Source organism: Lycorma delicatula, chromosome 2 (assembly GCF_047948215.1).
Source record: "Lycorma delicatula isolate Av1 chromosome 2, ASM4794821v1, whole genome shotgun sequence".
In the NCBI taxonomy this organism is placed as follows: domain Eukaryota; kingdom Metazoa; phylum Arthropoda; class Insecta; order Hemiptera; family Fulgoridae; genus Lycorma; species Lycorma delicatula.
The window spans coordinates 231,807,013-231,823,859 of NC_134456.1; the positions used below are offsets into that span (position 1 = coordinate 231,807,013).

General features: G+C 29.6%; 1 protein-coding gene across 1 annotated transcript in view; it reads left to right on the forward strand.

Annotated features, from left to right (window-relative positions):
• Vps52 (vacuolar protein sorting 52) overlaps positions 1-16,523 on the forward strand; it is a 43,597-nt gene extending 27,074 nt beyond the window's left edge. The window contains exons 9-13 of the mRNA XM_075357336.1: positions 2,710-2,864; positions 5,016-5,100; positions 11,549-11,752; positions 11,998-12,175; positions 13,899-16,523. Coding sequence (XP_075213451.1) covers positions 2,710-2,864; positions 5,016-5,100; positions 11,549-11,752; positions 11,998-12,175; positions 13,899-14,146 — 870 coding nt within the window. The 3' untranslated portion in view covers positions 14,147-16,523. The remainder of the gene's footprint in view (positions 1-2,709; positions 2,865-5,015; positions 5,101-11,548; positions 11,753-11,997; positions 12,176-13,898) is intronic.
• The last annotated feature ends 324 nt before the right edge of the window (positions 16,524-16,847 follow it).

The following is a 16,847-nucleotide window of genomic DNA, read 5'->3' on the forward strand; positions in this document are numbered from 1 at the left end:
CCTTCATTGAAAGCAAAAGTGAAAATTGGTAGTTTTTTAATATCCTAATTTTTCTTGTTTGATTTTTGTTGGGTGTATCTTATCTATTAATCACTGGGATGAGAACGTCTTTTATGTAAAAATAATTTTAAAAAAGTAAGCTAATTGTGATCATTTTACCCAAAAGTTTGAGTTGATTTTAAAAATCAATAAAATATTGCTTCATTTGGTTCATTGCAACATATTAACATTTTATTTGTTCTTTTAGTTGCTAAAATTTAACTTTGATAATAATTTTCTTTTAATAGATTCAAAATTAAAGAGATGGTTGGAGTTGATATTTTTACTTAGCGTCTGATTTCTTTACCATTTGCACATCAGTTATAGAGTTCCCAGCATAATTTTTTTTATATTTTCCCATTAAATAAACATTTAAAGAAGATAGTATTAACACATTCAAGGCTGCGGTTTGTATTGGGATTTGCTGAGAAATGGTGACTGACCATTGTCATCTTGGTTCAAGTGTAGTCCAAATAACTTCTTTTATTGTATACAGTCATCCATTAACATTTATTCTAAATAAATTAAAATGCTACATAAGTTTAAAAAAATAAACCATTTAATTGATAACAATTAATTTAGTTGAAACAAATTAGTTTAATTTATTTAAGTTAATTGTTTAATGAAAACTAATTAATAATTAATCTTATTGTATTGTTTAAAAGGAGACAAATTCCGCTTATTATTAGTTAAATAAATTGAAGAAAAAAACAATCATTAGGTAAAGTTCATAATTTTTCAGCAGCATTGAAAAAGCACTTTTCATAGCATTTGGAAACAGTGACTCACACACATACACATCATGTATGAAATACTAAATTACATTCTTTTATAACTTATTTATTAATTTTTTTTATTAATTAATATGTGCATGAAAGGAAAATACATTCTATTCAACAGCTACACAAACCTAGACAGTGCAGGAAACATGTTCTGAGCAAAGAGTTATTGGGTAGCTGATCAGTTCCTTTTCTCTCAGGAATATAATGTAGATTAAGTTGCCTATTAGTCTCCATCCTGCTCTAACATACACACATCAATATTTTATACAATAAATGTTTAAAATCCATATTTCTAAACAGTATACATGTTACTAATTTATGTTGTTTCAATGTTTTTGTAATCAAATTTTTTGTAATTTCATTGTTTTTTTTAACTACTTCTTTCCTTAAGTAGAAAAAGTAGTTAAGGAATTAATTTTTAAGCACATTTTCTATATTTTGATTGTTTGCTCTTCAGCCTGTATACAGAAATAAGAGTTTCATTATTTTTCAGTATTACCCTTTGATTTTACTTGAACAATTTTTAAAAGGACTAATTTTGACAAATCTTACACAATTTACTTTTTTTACCCATTTAATTTCCCAACTAAATTTTTGAAAAAAAATCTTTTCTACTTAAACATGGAAGATCTATTCCATTTCCTGATAATTTTAAGTTTACCTTAATCTCCATATTTCCTTCTCCTTCCGCTATCTAAGTTTTTGCTTTGGTCATACTGGTAAGAACCTGAAACTGACCAAAACTGTGTAGTGGACCCTAACTACAGGGGAAAACAAGTCATAAAAATACTATCAAAAGAGTTTTTTTTATTTTAAATGTGATCAAATAGTTGATCTTCATTCCTATCACTCTACTTATCCTTTTGGTTAAAAAAGTTACAGATCCCTATTTTGTAAACACAATACAAGAGCAATCATTACTGGAAGCTATCTTTTGTTATAGATAATGGGATTTTTCCAGGATTATCTTGCACTCTACAAGTTCCTACAGTATGAGTAAACCAAATAGTTTGATAGTGTTGCTATCTTTGATTATTTAGAAATTAATTGATTTAGTAACCCGTAAATTGATTTTTCCTCATCTTCTTTTTTTGTACTTTTTGCTAGAGGTTAGACACCCCTAGCACTCTTTATGGTGGGGGTGGAAAAGGGTGATGTAAAAATAATCAAGAGCAACCGATATTAGTGTCAAATCCATAGTTTTCAGGGGTTGCTAGGCTAAATTTTATGCTGCTTGCTTAAGGGTTGGTTCACTAAAGAATTTATTTACTCTTGCTCCTGGAGGAGAAGCTAAAAATGTTGTTTATAATCAAGTTTTGTGTTAAATTAATATTATAGTAGTGAATTTGTAAAATATTTTACTTTATAATTTGTATTTGTACGTACACTTTTAAAAACTTGTAAAATTACTTTGATTTTGCACTATAGATAGATTTGATTCCTTTTTGTGTCTAAAAGAAGATTGGAGTAAATAAATACCCGGGCAACACCAGGTAATCAACTAGTTCTTTAATGATTTAACTCTCTAAATATTTTTTCCAATATTGGTGACCCCAGTTCCCTTGCAGATTAGCTGAAGCTTAGCAAATTTTATTTCTGCAATTCCATTTAGCTTATTAATGTACTAAAATCATTCTTATGATAAAATATTTATTATTTTTTCTTTGTTTTTAAATTATTTTTCTTTGACTGTATGACTGTGATAGGTGATAATATATATAGTTTAATATGGCATAATTCAAAAAAGGGTTTTTATTTTTCAATTTAATTTAAAATTTTGATGAAGGTAAGTTTATGGGAATTATTATTTTTAAAACTTACTTAATTTTTTTTTATAACATTATTTTTTTGTTAAATTTCTTAATAATTACTCTTTTTTGTTTTTCAGAAAAATTTAGAAACATTTGTACAAAATTGTTATGATATGATTGCATTATTCCTATGTGTTCATTTGGTAATGCATTACCAATTACTGTGTCATAGAAGAGCTGTACCTGCATTAGATGACTATTGGGACAGAATACAATCAGTTATTTGGCCAAGGTATGATATGCATTTGTAATTTATTCTGTAAGTTTGATGTGTGGGAATATACTTCAAACAATGGCATAAGGAATTTTTTATACCAAAATTTAGAGATAAGAATAGAATGGTAAACTATTATGTCAGAACCAAAACGTAGCTATTAAGGACTAATATATTTTTTATAACAGTTATCCTTTATATACAAAATTTCTTCTTTTTTTTCAAAGTGATTACGAAAACTGTTATTATGCTGAAATTTCATCATGGAGTTCGATAGAACTTCATCGGTAAGAGGTGACAAAGTCAACGAACTACATTTACAGTCTGAACATGACCTAACCTAACAGTGAAATGAAAATGGGAGAAAAAATAAAATAAGTTAAAAACATTATATTTCAGTTCAGTTAGGTTTGTAATAAAGAATACTTTTAAAAAAATACCTCAAATTTTGCTACACAACATTTTTTTCTCCATTTATTGATCCACAGGACTCAAATATGTTATTCTATTCATTTTTTTTAATGCACCTTTACAAATTGCACTGCTAGATAGCAGTATAAATAGTACTTGTAGCATACAAAAACTTGATAATGCACTTGAAATAATGAAATTTAAAAGAAAATATTGTACAGTTTGTTTTAATAGTAAATGCACTATGTAAATGAAAATACTGAAGATGAAACAATTTTTTTAATTCCTGTCACTTCTTTAAAAAAAATAAAAGTATTAGTTTACAAGAGATTATACTAGTTTTATTAAAAAAGGAATAAATAAAACAGAAATAAATTTGATTTACCAATCGAATTTAACGGAGTACCAATCGAAAAATTCAGGTTTACACTTACAAAGTAATAAATACAATATTGCATCATGGATCTTCGATTTGTAAAGGTCATTATATTAGTTTATTAACAAAGGAAAAATATGGTATGATGTGAATGATTTGACTATCAACAAAAAAATTGGCTGTGAAATTCAATTTATTTGTTCTAAAAAGGCAATAAATTTTAATAATAAATCCATAAGATAATCAGTGATTCATAAAAAAAATAAAAGAATAATCTAACAAAACGCAGTGATATCCAAAAAAATTACAATGAAATTGTAAACTGTATGGTAAGTGTCTCGCAGATATCATTTCTACTGCTCAAAAAACAAAAATTTCTGTAATATAAATAAAACTGTTTTTAACAAAATGATACTGATATTAAAAAAGGTAAGATACTACATTTCCATTATCAAAATTTGTTATTAATTTAGAATTTTCTTTAAAAAAAAATGCATGTTAAATATATGTAATAGATAATAAACAATGTTTAAGCATTTCATATAATAAAAAAAAAAAAATTGTTACAAAGCTCTTACCAGCTTGATTTCATTTATTAAACAACAAATAATCATAAGAATTGTATTATTTCTGTAAATGTGATTTGTATTACATATAAATGAAAACAGGCCGGTAAGAGATTTGTAACAAATTTTTCTTTTTTTTTCTTATTACATAGAACGCTTAAGCATTGTTAATTATCTGTTATTGTACATATATTGTCTATTACATATATTTAACATGTATTTTTTTAAAGAAAATTCTAAATTAATAACAGATATCAGTATCGATTTGTTAAAAATAGTTTTATTTATATTACAAAAATTTTTGTTTTTTGAGCGGAAGAAATAATATCTACGATACTCTTATTGTACGATTTACAATTTCATTGTAATTTTGTGGAATATCTTTTATTTAAAATTTATATTTCATCTATAACAATAATTTTGCACAGTTGTTGATAATTGATTTAATTTTTAGATTATGTCTTAAAATGTATAATATATAGTATAATATATGTATAATTATATAATATATCGAACTTTTCTACCAACATACTTTCGATTGAATGATATTTTCTCCTTTTTTTGTTTGTCATGATTAAATTTTCGATTGTCTTTGAGACGGCTTACTTAGTTTTTGTAGTAAAATTATGTTAACAGATTATTATAGAAAAAATACTCATAATCTGAGGAAATATTATTTTAAATCGTTTAATTGTAGATAGTTTTCCAGTATATTTCACTAACCTCCAGCATAGTTCTTAATTTATACTGGGAAAATAAATTTGTTAATAGCATTTATTTTGTTTGATTTCATATGACTATAAAATTATATTTCAGATTTGAATATGTATTTCAATTAAATATTCAAAGTGTGAAAGAATGTGATCCTACGAAATTTAATAAAGAAATGAAGCCTCATTATGTAAGTATTTAATAATAGTGATCAAAGAATAACTATATAAAGTCATTATTCATCTTAATTATTTGTTAATGTGTTGTATTTTTTTATGATAGTAATAAAAATTGTATTTGTTAATATTTTTTTTCATCTGCATTATAGCAGCTGTGATGCTATGCAATAAATAATGTAAAGCAATAGTATTAAAATAATAATAATAATAATAATCATAATATAATACCCTGGCCTGCCTGATCACCTGACTTAAACCCTCCTCTTGACTTCTACCTGTGGGCCCATTTGAAACATATTGTTTATTCAACTCCAACACTCAACATTGAGGATCTTCAACAAAGGATCCAAAATGGATTTCAAGAAATTAGGAATACTCTCAGAATCTTTGAACGATTGAGACAATCTTTCAGAAAAAGATTGGAGACTTCTGTAATTTCTAATGGTGAACACTTTGAACATCTCTTATAACTTAACAATAGTTAACTGTTTATTTTTTTAAAAAAGTATACCTACGTTTTACAATGCCATGGTCAGCAGCGGAGATGAAAATTGATTTGTTTGGGTGGATGTGGTGGTTCCACTCCCCAAATACCACATTGAAAGATTTTATAGGCTACCTAGACTCACTGGAGGAGGTGGTACATAAATTTTTAGGTAGGAACATCCTGGCTTGATAGCCAGCGACTTCAATGTGAAGTCACTGGAATTTGGAGGAGAGAGTCAAAATGTTCAGGAGTCACACCTAGCTGACTGAGTTGGAACATGGATATGCAGTGTATTAACAGTGAGGGAGCTACCTTCATGCGAGCTCAGGCACACTCTGTGTTGGATCTGGCATTTGTGAGAGGGGACCATACATGACTGACCATAAGATAATTATTCTTTAATTCAACAGAAGCGTGGACAGAAAGCATTCTAAAAGGAAAGTGACACCAGTAGCTAGTTGTGTCAGATCAATACAACACTTGCCATTGGAAAGGGCTACTCTGGAAGAGTTTATCCAGATAGTCAAAAATGAATGCGATAGGTCTGGAGTGGTTGTATCCCATCCAGAGAAAAAGCACACATATTGGTGAATAGCTGATCTTGCGGCTCTCTGTCAGCAGGCTCTCTGTTAGGCTTAGCTTGCAGGAAATACCAAAGAGCAGGCATATAAGGAAATGATGCAGACAGGAGGGAAACCCTCATGGTATTTGTAGAGGCCAGAAATAGGTATAACACAAAGCACAAAAAAGAAAAGAGGAAAGCATAAAGGAAATGGGAGCAGACAGGTGATGAAGAACACTGGGGGAAAGGTTATAAAGTTGAATGTTTGGGCTGTAGACTCCCGGTTTTACCGGAGAAGAAAATTATATCCGAATTTACCAACACCAGAATGGGAAGTAGTCGAGGTGGAAAACATAGTATCCTTCCAGATGGAAGAATTGTTGGCAGCAGGATGTAGAATGAAACCATGCAAAAGTCCCAGACCAGATGATATACCTATAGAGGTAGTGAGGATTATGTTAGAGGTAGTCCCAGTACAGGTGCTGAACGTTATGAACACTACTTTGCTAGCGGGCAGTATACCACCCTTGTGGAAAGAGGCAAGACTGATTTTGTTACAGAAGTCAAGTATATAAAATGCACCAGCTTCATATAGGCCAGTTTGTCTTACAAATAACTTTTGTAAATTATTAGAGAGGATGCTGGTAGGTTGCATTCTAGAAGGCATTAGGAACACAGGTGATTTCCACGAACAACAGTTTGGGTTTAGGGGAAAACATTCAATTGTGAAAGCTGTACAAATGATAATTGAACAGGTGGATCAATCAGCGGCTGGCTCCAGGAAGATCCTGGTGCTGGTCACACTCGATATAAAAAATGCCTTTTATTCCCTCCGTTGGCATGAGATTTTCAAGGCAATTCAAGTCAGAGGGATTCGGAGATCAGTGAGAAGGCTGCTACAGAACTACTTGGAAGACAGATTCCTGATATATAATCTGAGCAAAAAGAGGTTAAGATTTGAGGTGACGTGTGGGGTCCTACAGGGGTCCGTGCTGGGTCCTGTCATATGGAATATTATGTATGATGGGGTAATTGGGGTGGATCTCCCTGAGGGGATCACCTTGGCAGCATTCGCTGATGATCTCGCAATGCTGGTTATGGCTGAGTCAGAGGTGGAAGTGGCTGATAGGGTATAAGTCTCTATTTGTACAGCACAAAATTGGTTAGAGGAGAAGGGGCTCAGATTAAGTCCAGAAAATACTGGAACGGTTGTGTTGACAGAGAGGAGGAGACTCTCCCTACTAGATATTCGAGTGAGTGGACATCAGGTAGTCGTCCAGGACATGATAAAGTACTTGAAGATATAGATGGATGCTCGAAGATCTTATACAAGGAATGTCAAGGAGGTTGTCTTACGTGCTGAGAAAACAGTTAAGAGCCTTAATAAATTGATGGAAAGTGTTACAGGGCTGAGAATATCAAAACAACAGCTATACACCCACGTTGTGGACTCAGTATTTTTATATGGTATACCGGTGTGGCACAGAACAATACAAGTGAAGCGGGATTGCTGATTGTTGGAGTGTGCAATGTCGAATAGCACCGAGTGGCAACTGCATATAATTCGATTTCGACAGATACAGTGTTGGTGGTAGCTGGGTTGGTACCATTGGGACTTTTAGCAGACCATGGGAAAAGGGTTCATGATTGTGAGCATCGTCAAGTATCATGGAAGACTGGCAATCCAGATGGGATACCTCACACAAAGGTTGTTGGACTTACAGACTCAACCCATGAATTGCACCGTGGTTAGGGAGGAAGTTCAGGGAATTGAGCCATTGGCTTACCCAATTTCTGACCAGCCAAGGTGCATTTCAGTTATACCTGCATAAGAGGAGATGGGCCGAGGATGAGAAGATATGAAGAGATTCATACTGTGGAGATATGGACATCCCCAGAGCATGTGATTTTTGAGTGTCCTCGATGGATTAATAGAAGACACAACTGTGAGCTTATAGTGGGTAGGTTGCAGGTAGCAGGTTGCAGGTAACATTATCCCCAAGATGCTGGAGAATGAGCAGCAGTTTAACACTATTGCAAACTTCATGGTGAGAGTGATACAGGAAAAGAACCAGGAAGTGAGGAGGAGAGAGAACAATTAAAAAGTCCTTGCATGTTGAAGAGCTGGACCAGAGAGTGAAGGGGTGAAGGACAACCCCCTGTGCAGCCATTGTCCATCCGTGTAGTGCGGGTGGGCGATGGTGGTGATGCACGGAGACTCTGGATCCCCTGAGTTCAAAGGCACCTCCCAGGATCGTGTAGTACTTAAGTGCAGATCTGACCTCGAGAGGTTGTTTTATTTTTTTAATTGTTAGGTTTATTATTGTGAGAAGATTATTAATTAATTTGATAGTAATTTACAGTTACTTTTTAATCTTTACATGGAACTAGCAGTTAATGATGTTAAAGAACAATTTAGATTCGGAGTAACAGTACAAGGTGAAAAGATAAAGATGCTACGATTTGCTGATGATATAGTAATTCTAGCCGAGAATAAAAAGGATTTAGAAGAAACAATGAACGGCATAGATGAAGTCCTACGCAAGAACTATCGCATGAAAATAAACAAGAACAAAACAAAAGTAATGAAATGTAGTAGAAATAACAAAGATGGACCACTGAATGTGAAAATAGGAGGAGAAAAGATTATGGAGGTAGAAGAATTTTGTTATTTGGGAAGTAGAATTACTAAAGATGGACGAAGCAGGAGCGATATAAAATGCCGAATAGCACAAGCTAAACGAGCCTTCAGTAAGAAATATAAGTTGTTTACATCAAAAATTAATTTAAATGTCAGGAAAAGATTTTTGAAAGTGTATGTTTGGAGTGTCGCTTTATATGGAAGTGAAACTTGGACAATCGGAGTATCTGAGAAGAAAAGGTTAGAAGCTTTTGAAATGTGGTGCTATAGGAGAATGTTAAAAATCAGATGGGTGGATAAAGTGACAAATGAGGAGGTATTGCGGCAAATAGATGAAGAAAGAAGCATTTGGAAAAATATAGTTAAAAGAAGAGACAGACTTATAGGCCACATACTAAGGCATCCTGGAATAGTCGCTTTAATTTTGGAAGGACAGGTAGAAGGGAAAAATTGTGTAGGCAGGCCACGTTTGGAATATGTAAAACAAATTGTTAGGGATGTAGGATGTAGAGGGTATACTGAAATGAAACGACTAGCACTAGATAGGGAATCTTGGAGAGCTGCATCAAACCAGTCAAATGACTGAAGACAAAAAAAAAACTAATTTACAGTACTAGAATTAACAATAAATAAAAACAATTTAATCGAATTGAACGTAAAGTGGAGGACATGAAAATACATAAAATTATATCAATTTTCTGCCATAACTAATCTATATGTTAACTGATTTTAAAAAATAAATTGTCATTTTATTCAAAATAAAAGGCTTAATATTTTAGGATAACATATTTTGATAAAACTAAATTTATGGAGATGTAACAGATTGAAAAATAAACACAACTGCCATTTTGTAACTTGCAAAGGTATTTAAGTACTGATTTTTTGGTAATTTTAAAACTTTATTACAAAGACGCTTACCAAATATTAATGTGATTCCTCTATCCAAACTTGAGATATAAATTTTTATATAAAAATAACAAAGTGGCGAACAAAGGAGAAATTGCCATTTTTTCTGAGAATATTTTTTGTTTAGTTTTACCAGTAGAATCTGAAAAAGTGTAGCTAACTCACCATTTTAGAAACATTCTGTATTTATTTTTAATTCACTGTTTTTTTTTTTTTTTTAATTCTTTATGAATTACTGTGATTTGTAATATTTTGAGTTAGTTGATTCCAGCAGGTATTTTGTCTGCATTTGACTGTCATATAAGGTTGACAACCTCTGATGTGACAATCTGTTCAATGGAAGTGGTTTTAACTAGAAGTCTTGTATTTTTGTAAACTGGATTTCAGAAAGATCGTGTTTAGTGAATTTTTGTGAATAAATAATACTTCAATTAAATTGAAGTATTTTAACTGAAGTCTAACTTTACATTGCAAAAAAACATGATTATACCATTTTTCACAGCCTTTGATACCAGTCACACTTTATTTTTCTTCTTCTTTCTTGGAAAAAAAATTCTCTACATTCTCAATGGCATACTTCCAACACAGATATGCCTTCACTATCTTCTATATATATAAAAATCTATGTGTATTTACCAGCATAACTCTGGAACACCTGGAGCAATTTCAACCAAACTTGGTACACATATGACTTACTATTTGGAAAAAAATACTGTTGTGGTAAGACATCACCTAGCTCTCCTATGGGTGAGGATGGAAAGAGAAGACATGTAAAAGTAATTGAAAACTGCCATTATTAGTGTCAAATCCATATCTTTTGGAGTCACTAGGCTGATTGGTCTCAGTGATAAGTCCAAGTTTAGTTGAATAGTATTTATTGTTTATAATCAAGTTACATGTTAAATTAATATTACAGTAAATTTGTAAAAGATTTTACTTGATAATTTGTATGCTCTACTTATACTTTTAAAAACGTTAAATAGAAGTACTTTATAGATTTTACCTTATAGATAGATCCGATTCCTTTGACTGTCTAATAAAAAATTGGGATAAATAAATATTCGGACAATATTGGGTAATCAGAGAGTAATTAATATAAAAGAAGCTGAGTATACACCATTCTTTATCATTTTAACTAACCCATTTAGGATAGTTTTCAGTAACTGAAACATCTGCATTCACAGTTCATTTTTATTTTAATATTGTCTAGTCTAACAGTCTTGTTAGTTGATATCTCTCTTTGATAGCAAGGAGTACCTCATTATTGCTTAAATGTCTCAAATATTGACAGTTTTATTGCAGAAAGTTTTGCCTGGTTAAGAGATATACAAGCTAGTTCAGTTTGATTTTTAACTGTTATATAATATTTAAATAATAATATATAATATTTCGTAACAAAATATTTTCTACAAAAATGTTTTTATGGGTAAAAATATACCAAATATGAAATGGTTAAATCAATGTTACAGAGCAAGAATTTAAACTTGGTAGCAAGGGATGAGTTTAAATATTGTTAAAGACTTAAAAATTGCAGAAATAAATATCCCTTTTCTTTGTGTGACCTGTCGACTTGTCATTTCTTATAAATTAGGGGGATTATTAAATACAGACCAGTCTTAAAACAGGAGTCTATGTGTAATTATTTTTCTTTTTTTTAATTATTAACTCTGTAATATTTTTAATGGAATTCATTGAAAGTACAGTCTATATTTTGAATAATGTCAATATCTAAGCATAAGAACCATGTTAAATTTTTTTTAACATATACATATATATATATTTTTTTTTTTTAATGTTATTATGTATGTTTATTTTCTTGAATATGTTTAATGTGAAAATGAATGTGTTAATTTTTTTTTACAGATTACAAGAAGATACGCTGAATTTAGTGCAGCAATTGTTGGTATTAGTGAAAGTTTTCCAAGTGAATTAGTTACAAAACTTTGTGCTGAACTTTTAGAAGCAGTAGAGTTTTTTATATTAAGGATGGCCGCAATTTTTCCACAGCGTAAAGAACAGCTTATATTTCTTATCAATAATTATGATATGATATTAGTAATTCTTATGGTAATTGAGCATTATTTTATTGTAGCTTATAAAAATTATAATGATAGGTACTTATAAAAATAAAAATGCATTATAAAGTAATTTGAAAGTGTACATTTGTATTCACTTACTCTTAAAGTGATTTTTTAATTTGTATGAATTAACTTTTATTTTAATTTTGTATTTTGAATTTAAGTCGGTTTTGTATTAAATCATTAATACTTAAACTGAATATCTGTAATAATTTTGAGTTTTTTTTTATACAGGAACACACTAGAGATAGTTCAAAAGAAGCAGATAGTTTTCGTGAGCAGTTAAACCTTCGTAGTTCAGAATACGTTGAAGAGATTTTATCTCCTCATTTTGGTGGAATGATCCAGTTTGTTAAAGAAGGTGAAGCACTTATTGAAAAAGGTCAAACTGATCTGTTGAAGAAACAAGAAAGTAATTTCACTTTAATTTACCATACTGCTTATCTCTTTCTCTTTTTTCTCAGTTGTTTGTGCATGTGTTAGTTTTCTGCTGGAAATTCTTGCTAAATTTTACAGGAATATTCCTTTTATTAAGGTAGTGAAAAACATTCATATAATTTGAGTATGGAAATAATTGTTTTCATATTACAGTCAATTCAAAATTTTTTCTCGTTTTGACCCCAAAGATAAAATAAAGGTATTTTTTAGTACTGCAGTATTGCACTTATACATTGACTTCATTAATAAGTTTTAACATAAAATTGGATGTGAATTAGCAGTAATTTAACAGATGTGCATCACTGATTTTTTTCTGTAAATTAAGTAGTTCCTTTTTCAAAACTGTTGATTTAACTTAAGTTTAATGAAAGCAATGTCATGTCATTTGCTATGTGAGAAATTTGTAAATATTTATTTTCTTTTTGATTATTATAGCAATGAAAATGTTATACAAGCTGCTGAGAATTATCATTGGTGAGTTCCCACCCCCAAAAGATTCCTTATAGACATATGTTTGTAAATACTCATATACAATAACAGGATAAACACCATTTATGTAGTAACATCAGAACGAGAAAGAGACAAATTCTGCCTTTGATGTTGTAAATCCCAACTTACTAGTAATCAGTTATCTATATGATTGTAATCTCCTCATATTGGATTTATAAACATTGGTGAACATCTCAATATAATAAACATCTTGAAAAAGGTGATCGTAATCACCAATTGAATTATTGTGAATAGTTAATAGAAAATAGTATATTACTCCCAAATAGTCTTTACAGATGAAGGAATGTTTATCCGTAAATGTATAAACAGGTAATAGTACCTAAACTTTCTTCATTGACTGCTGCTGCTTTATCTTGATGTTGAAATAAGAAATCCAGGTCTTATGTCTTAAAAATGTAATAAAATAATTGATCACCTTTATTTTCATAATGCCACAAAAATTCATGTACTGCAGCAAGATGTTTTTCCTTGTGATGTCAGTTAACATCTTCGGTACCCATCCGACACACAATTTTGTATTGCTCAATTTTTCAGTCAAAACTTCATAAATCAAAGATCATGAAACATTAAAGACAATTGTGATATGGTGAAGTGCAGTTTTCTCAAATTTTTTCATCAACTTTTTCAGTCAAGTCATTCATTATCATTGATGGCCAGTTGGTGCTTTCTTCATCGTAAGCATTCATTCGCAGAATAAATGAATAGCAACATTGTCTTACTTTAGCGCCACTCATAATATTCATCCCATAAATGTCACAAATTTACTTATGAATTTCAGCCACAAAATTGTTTTGTTTCCATCTAAAATTGGATTACTCCTCGTACTTCATGCTTTGCAGAATCAGAAATTGTAGTACTTACTATAAATGGATAAATATAAACAAGTAACAACAAAATAACTGAAGTATTTTTGCTGACATCTGGCTATTGATTGAAATAACTGAGCTATAAAAGCGCCACCTGTTTACAGCGAATATATAGGTAGCAAATTCAAAATGAACCTTACATTAAAATCATGCCTTATATTTATAGCTAGTTAGTCAGCTAGTCTGCTCGTATTCACTTCATGTATGAAAGACCTGTCCAGTTTTTGTCAAAATTTCTAAATGAGGCTGTGACCCTTGGTTTAAACTACTTGGTTTTATCAAAAGAATTTGTTGAAAATAGATCCATTTTTTATGTTACAGGCAAATCATTGGCACTGGTCCAGTCATTTTCAGCAGGGTGGAAACGTTCACTTGAAGTAATAAATAAGGAAGTATTATCTTCATTTCCAAGTCTTGTTACAGGATCTACTCTTCTTCAACTGGCATTCACACAACTTGTACAATATTATCATCGCTTCCATAAATTACTTACACCTAATGCCAAAACACAACTTACTAATATACACTATATTATGGTTGAAATTAAGAAATATAAAATTACCTACTAATATAATAGAAAATATGTATAAATAATGGTTTTTTTTTGTTTTTTTTATAGTATACACATTTTTTTTAATCTTTATTTTTATTTGACAAAATAGTTATTATAGTCAAGCATAGTTCTGTTTTAGTCATTCAATGTAGTTGGTTAGTAAATTCAATGTTTTTCAATTGATTATCTGCAAAGGTATTGGGTGTGTGCTGGAAGAAAAGTAATATTAGGAAACATTACGAATAAGAAAAAATTTAATTTATGAAAGGTCTTATTTAATGAAGCCTAGCACATATTAAAATTTTTTTAAAAACAAAAAGTACTATAATGCTGTGAAAAGCTGTTAGCTAAAGAAAGATCAGAACTTTAAAATTTCAAAAAAAATTTGTTTTAACTTTCTGTATACATGTTTCTGTAGCATAATACTCATCTAGATATGTAGATATTAGTTGGTTGAAAAGCTCTTTTGAACAGAATGTTGTATTTGCATGAAACGGAATAACATTTAATTTCACTAGTTACGGGGGGGGGGGGGGGTCAGGAACCTTGGTTTAGTCAAATTATTAAATAATTTTTGAAGAAATATTTGAGAATTGTATTAAACACGTCTGCAAGAGTGTTTTATATATATATTTGTGTGTATGCAATAAATTTTCTAAGAGAAAACTTTGGAAAATGTATAAAAAAGATTTTTTTCATAAAAAACAATATTTTGCAAGTTTACATAATAATCTGGCTCATCAAATAATATATGATTAATAAAATTTTAAAGAGCAAAATCTGTGCAGAAGCGATAGTGAATTATTACAGTGAGAATTTCATATTATTATTATTAAATATAAAAAACAAATTAATTTTTGCTTTTAGATTTGTATTTTTATAATCATTGTTTGTTAGACCATTCAGTTTGAATATTTTAAGTCATCAAAATTTTTATTTAAATTTTCCTAATCTTTGTGTGAGTTTTCCTTATAAATCAACATAAACTTTACACCATTAATTTTTTAAATAAGATTATTTATTGTATTATTTACTAAGAAAAATACATTTTTTTAACTAAAATAATATTAAGATTATCAGAATTAAATTAAAAAAATCACTTTTGTTAACTGTATGGCAGATAAATAAAATAATAACAGTTTTTATATGACAAAGAATATCAGGTTAAATATGTATTATTATATAAAGAGTATTTCTAAAGCACTTGAGAAATCTGATGAATGAACATGGCAAAAATTGAAGAAATCTTCCTAACCTACACAAGAATTTAAGAAATAACAGCTGTTTTTCTAAAAGTAGACCAGTAGAACTTTCAAAATATCTTGATTCTAAACAATTCTTTTAATTTATTTATTATGTAAAAAACAAATTTCTAACTAAATATATAAAAAAGTATTTACTTAATATTATTTTAAGCTCATGTCATTTTATTTGAAATTTATTCACACATTGAGATCCTTTTCTCAATGGTATGTTAAAATGCCATTCTGAGCGGTAAAACAAAATATTGCTGGGTGAAAACCCCTTTATTTCAAAATTTAGTGTAGAGATAAAATTATTGCAACTTTTTCCCTGTTCTAAAATATTTGTTTATAATTTTATTTTGCTTATATATTTCATTATATCAGACATTCAGTCTCTTTTTATGCATGTTAAATTACTGTTTTTTCTTCCTACAGTAACTTACGACTGTAGTCATTACATTTGTATATTCTTGTTCTTAGAATGTGCAATTAAAGAAAGTATCATGATTTTCCAAGACTGATTTTCAGTTTTCAAAATATTTTGATATTTGGTCCTTGACCAAAACTAAATTGTTATTCTGGGCATCTGTTTCAGTCATAGGAAATGGCTGCCCAATCCAATAGAATAATTTTATTTTAATTTATTGTATTCTACTAGTGATGTAATCATTCAGTGCAGCATGTATTTTGTTGTCCTTGCTTGAAATTTTTAATTTCTTTGAAGGGTAAAAATTTCCTAAAAATAAAAAACCCTCTTCTTTTGGAAAGTGCTGCTATAGTAGTGGTATATAAAGAAAAAATCACATGGCTTTACTCTTCATCATATTTTAGACTATACAACTGAAGAATGTATTATAATAACAAAAATACTGCATAAAGCTAATTTATAAAAAAAAAAATCTATTCAATTTTTTTTTCAATTTTCAGCTTTTCTGTAAACCACATATTTTTTTGCAGCTAATTTATAAGAATTTTCTAATATATACTTTTCATGAAGTTAAATATGTGTGGTGTTAATTAATTGTGTCAGTAGAAGAAAATGTTTGATAAGATTGTTTTATTTGACTAGTTGTTTACATTCCCTTTGACTATTTAAATGAAATATGTGCTGTTATTTATTTTTATAAATAAACATTATTAAGATTAAATTGTACTTTCTGTTCCATTATACATAGATATAATTATTGGTTTGAATGATAATATATTCCTTATTCAAAATTCCTGATTGATTACAGAATACTGTAAGTTCTTTTTTTAATATACATTTATTATTTTGTTTAACATTTTTCTGCTGGAAAGATTTATCAGCCATACCTCAGTAATGTACGCATGGGGAAGAAATAAATCAGCCTTTACTATATAATTAATCGACTTTAGTTCACCTCACCAGTCCTGAGGATTTGTATAATAGCTGGTATTGACAATAGTGAAAATCAAATTAACCTTTCCTACTGATTTATATACGTATAATAA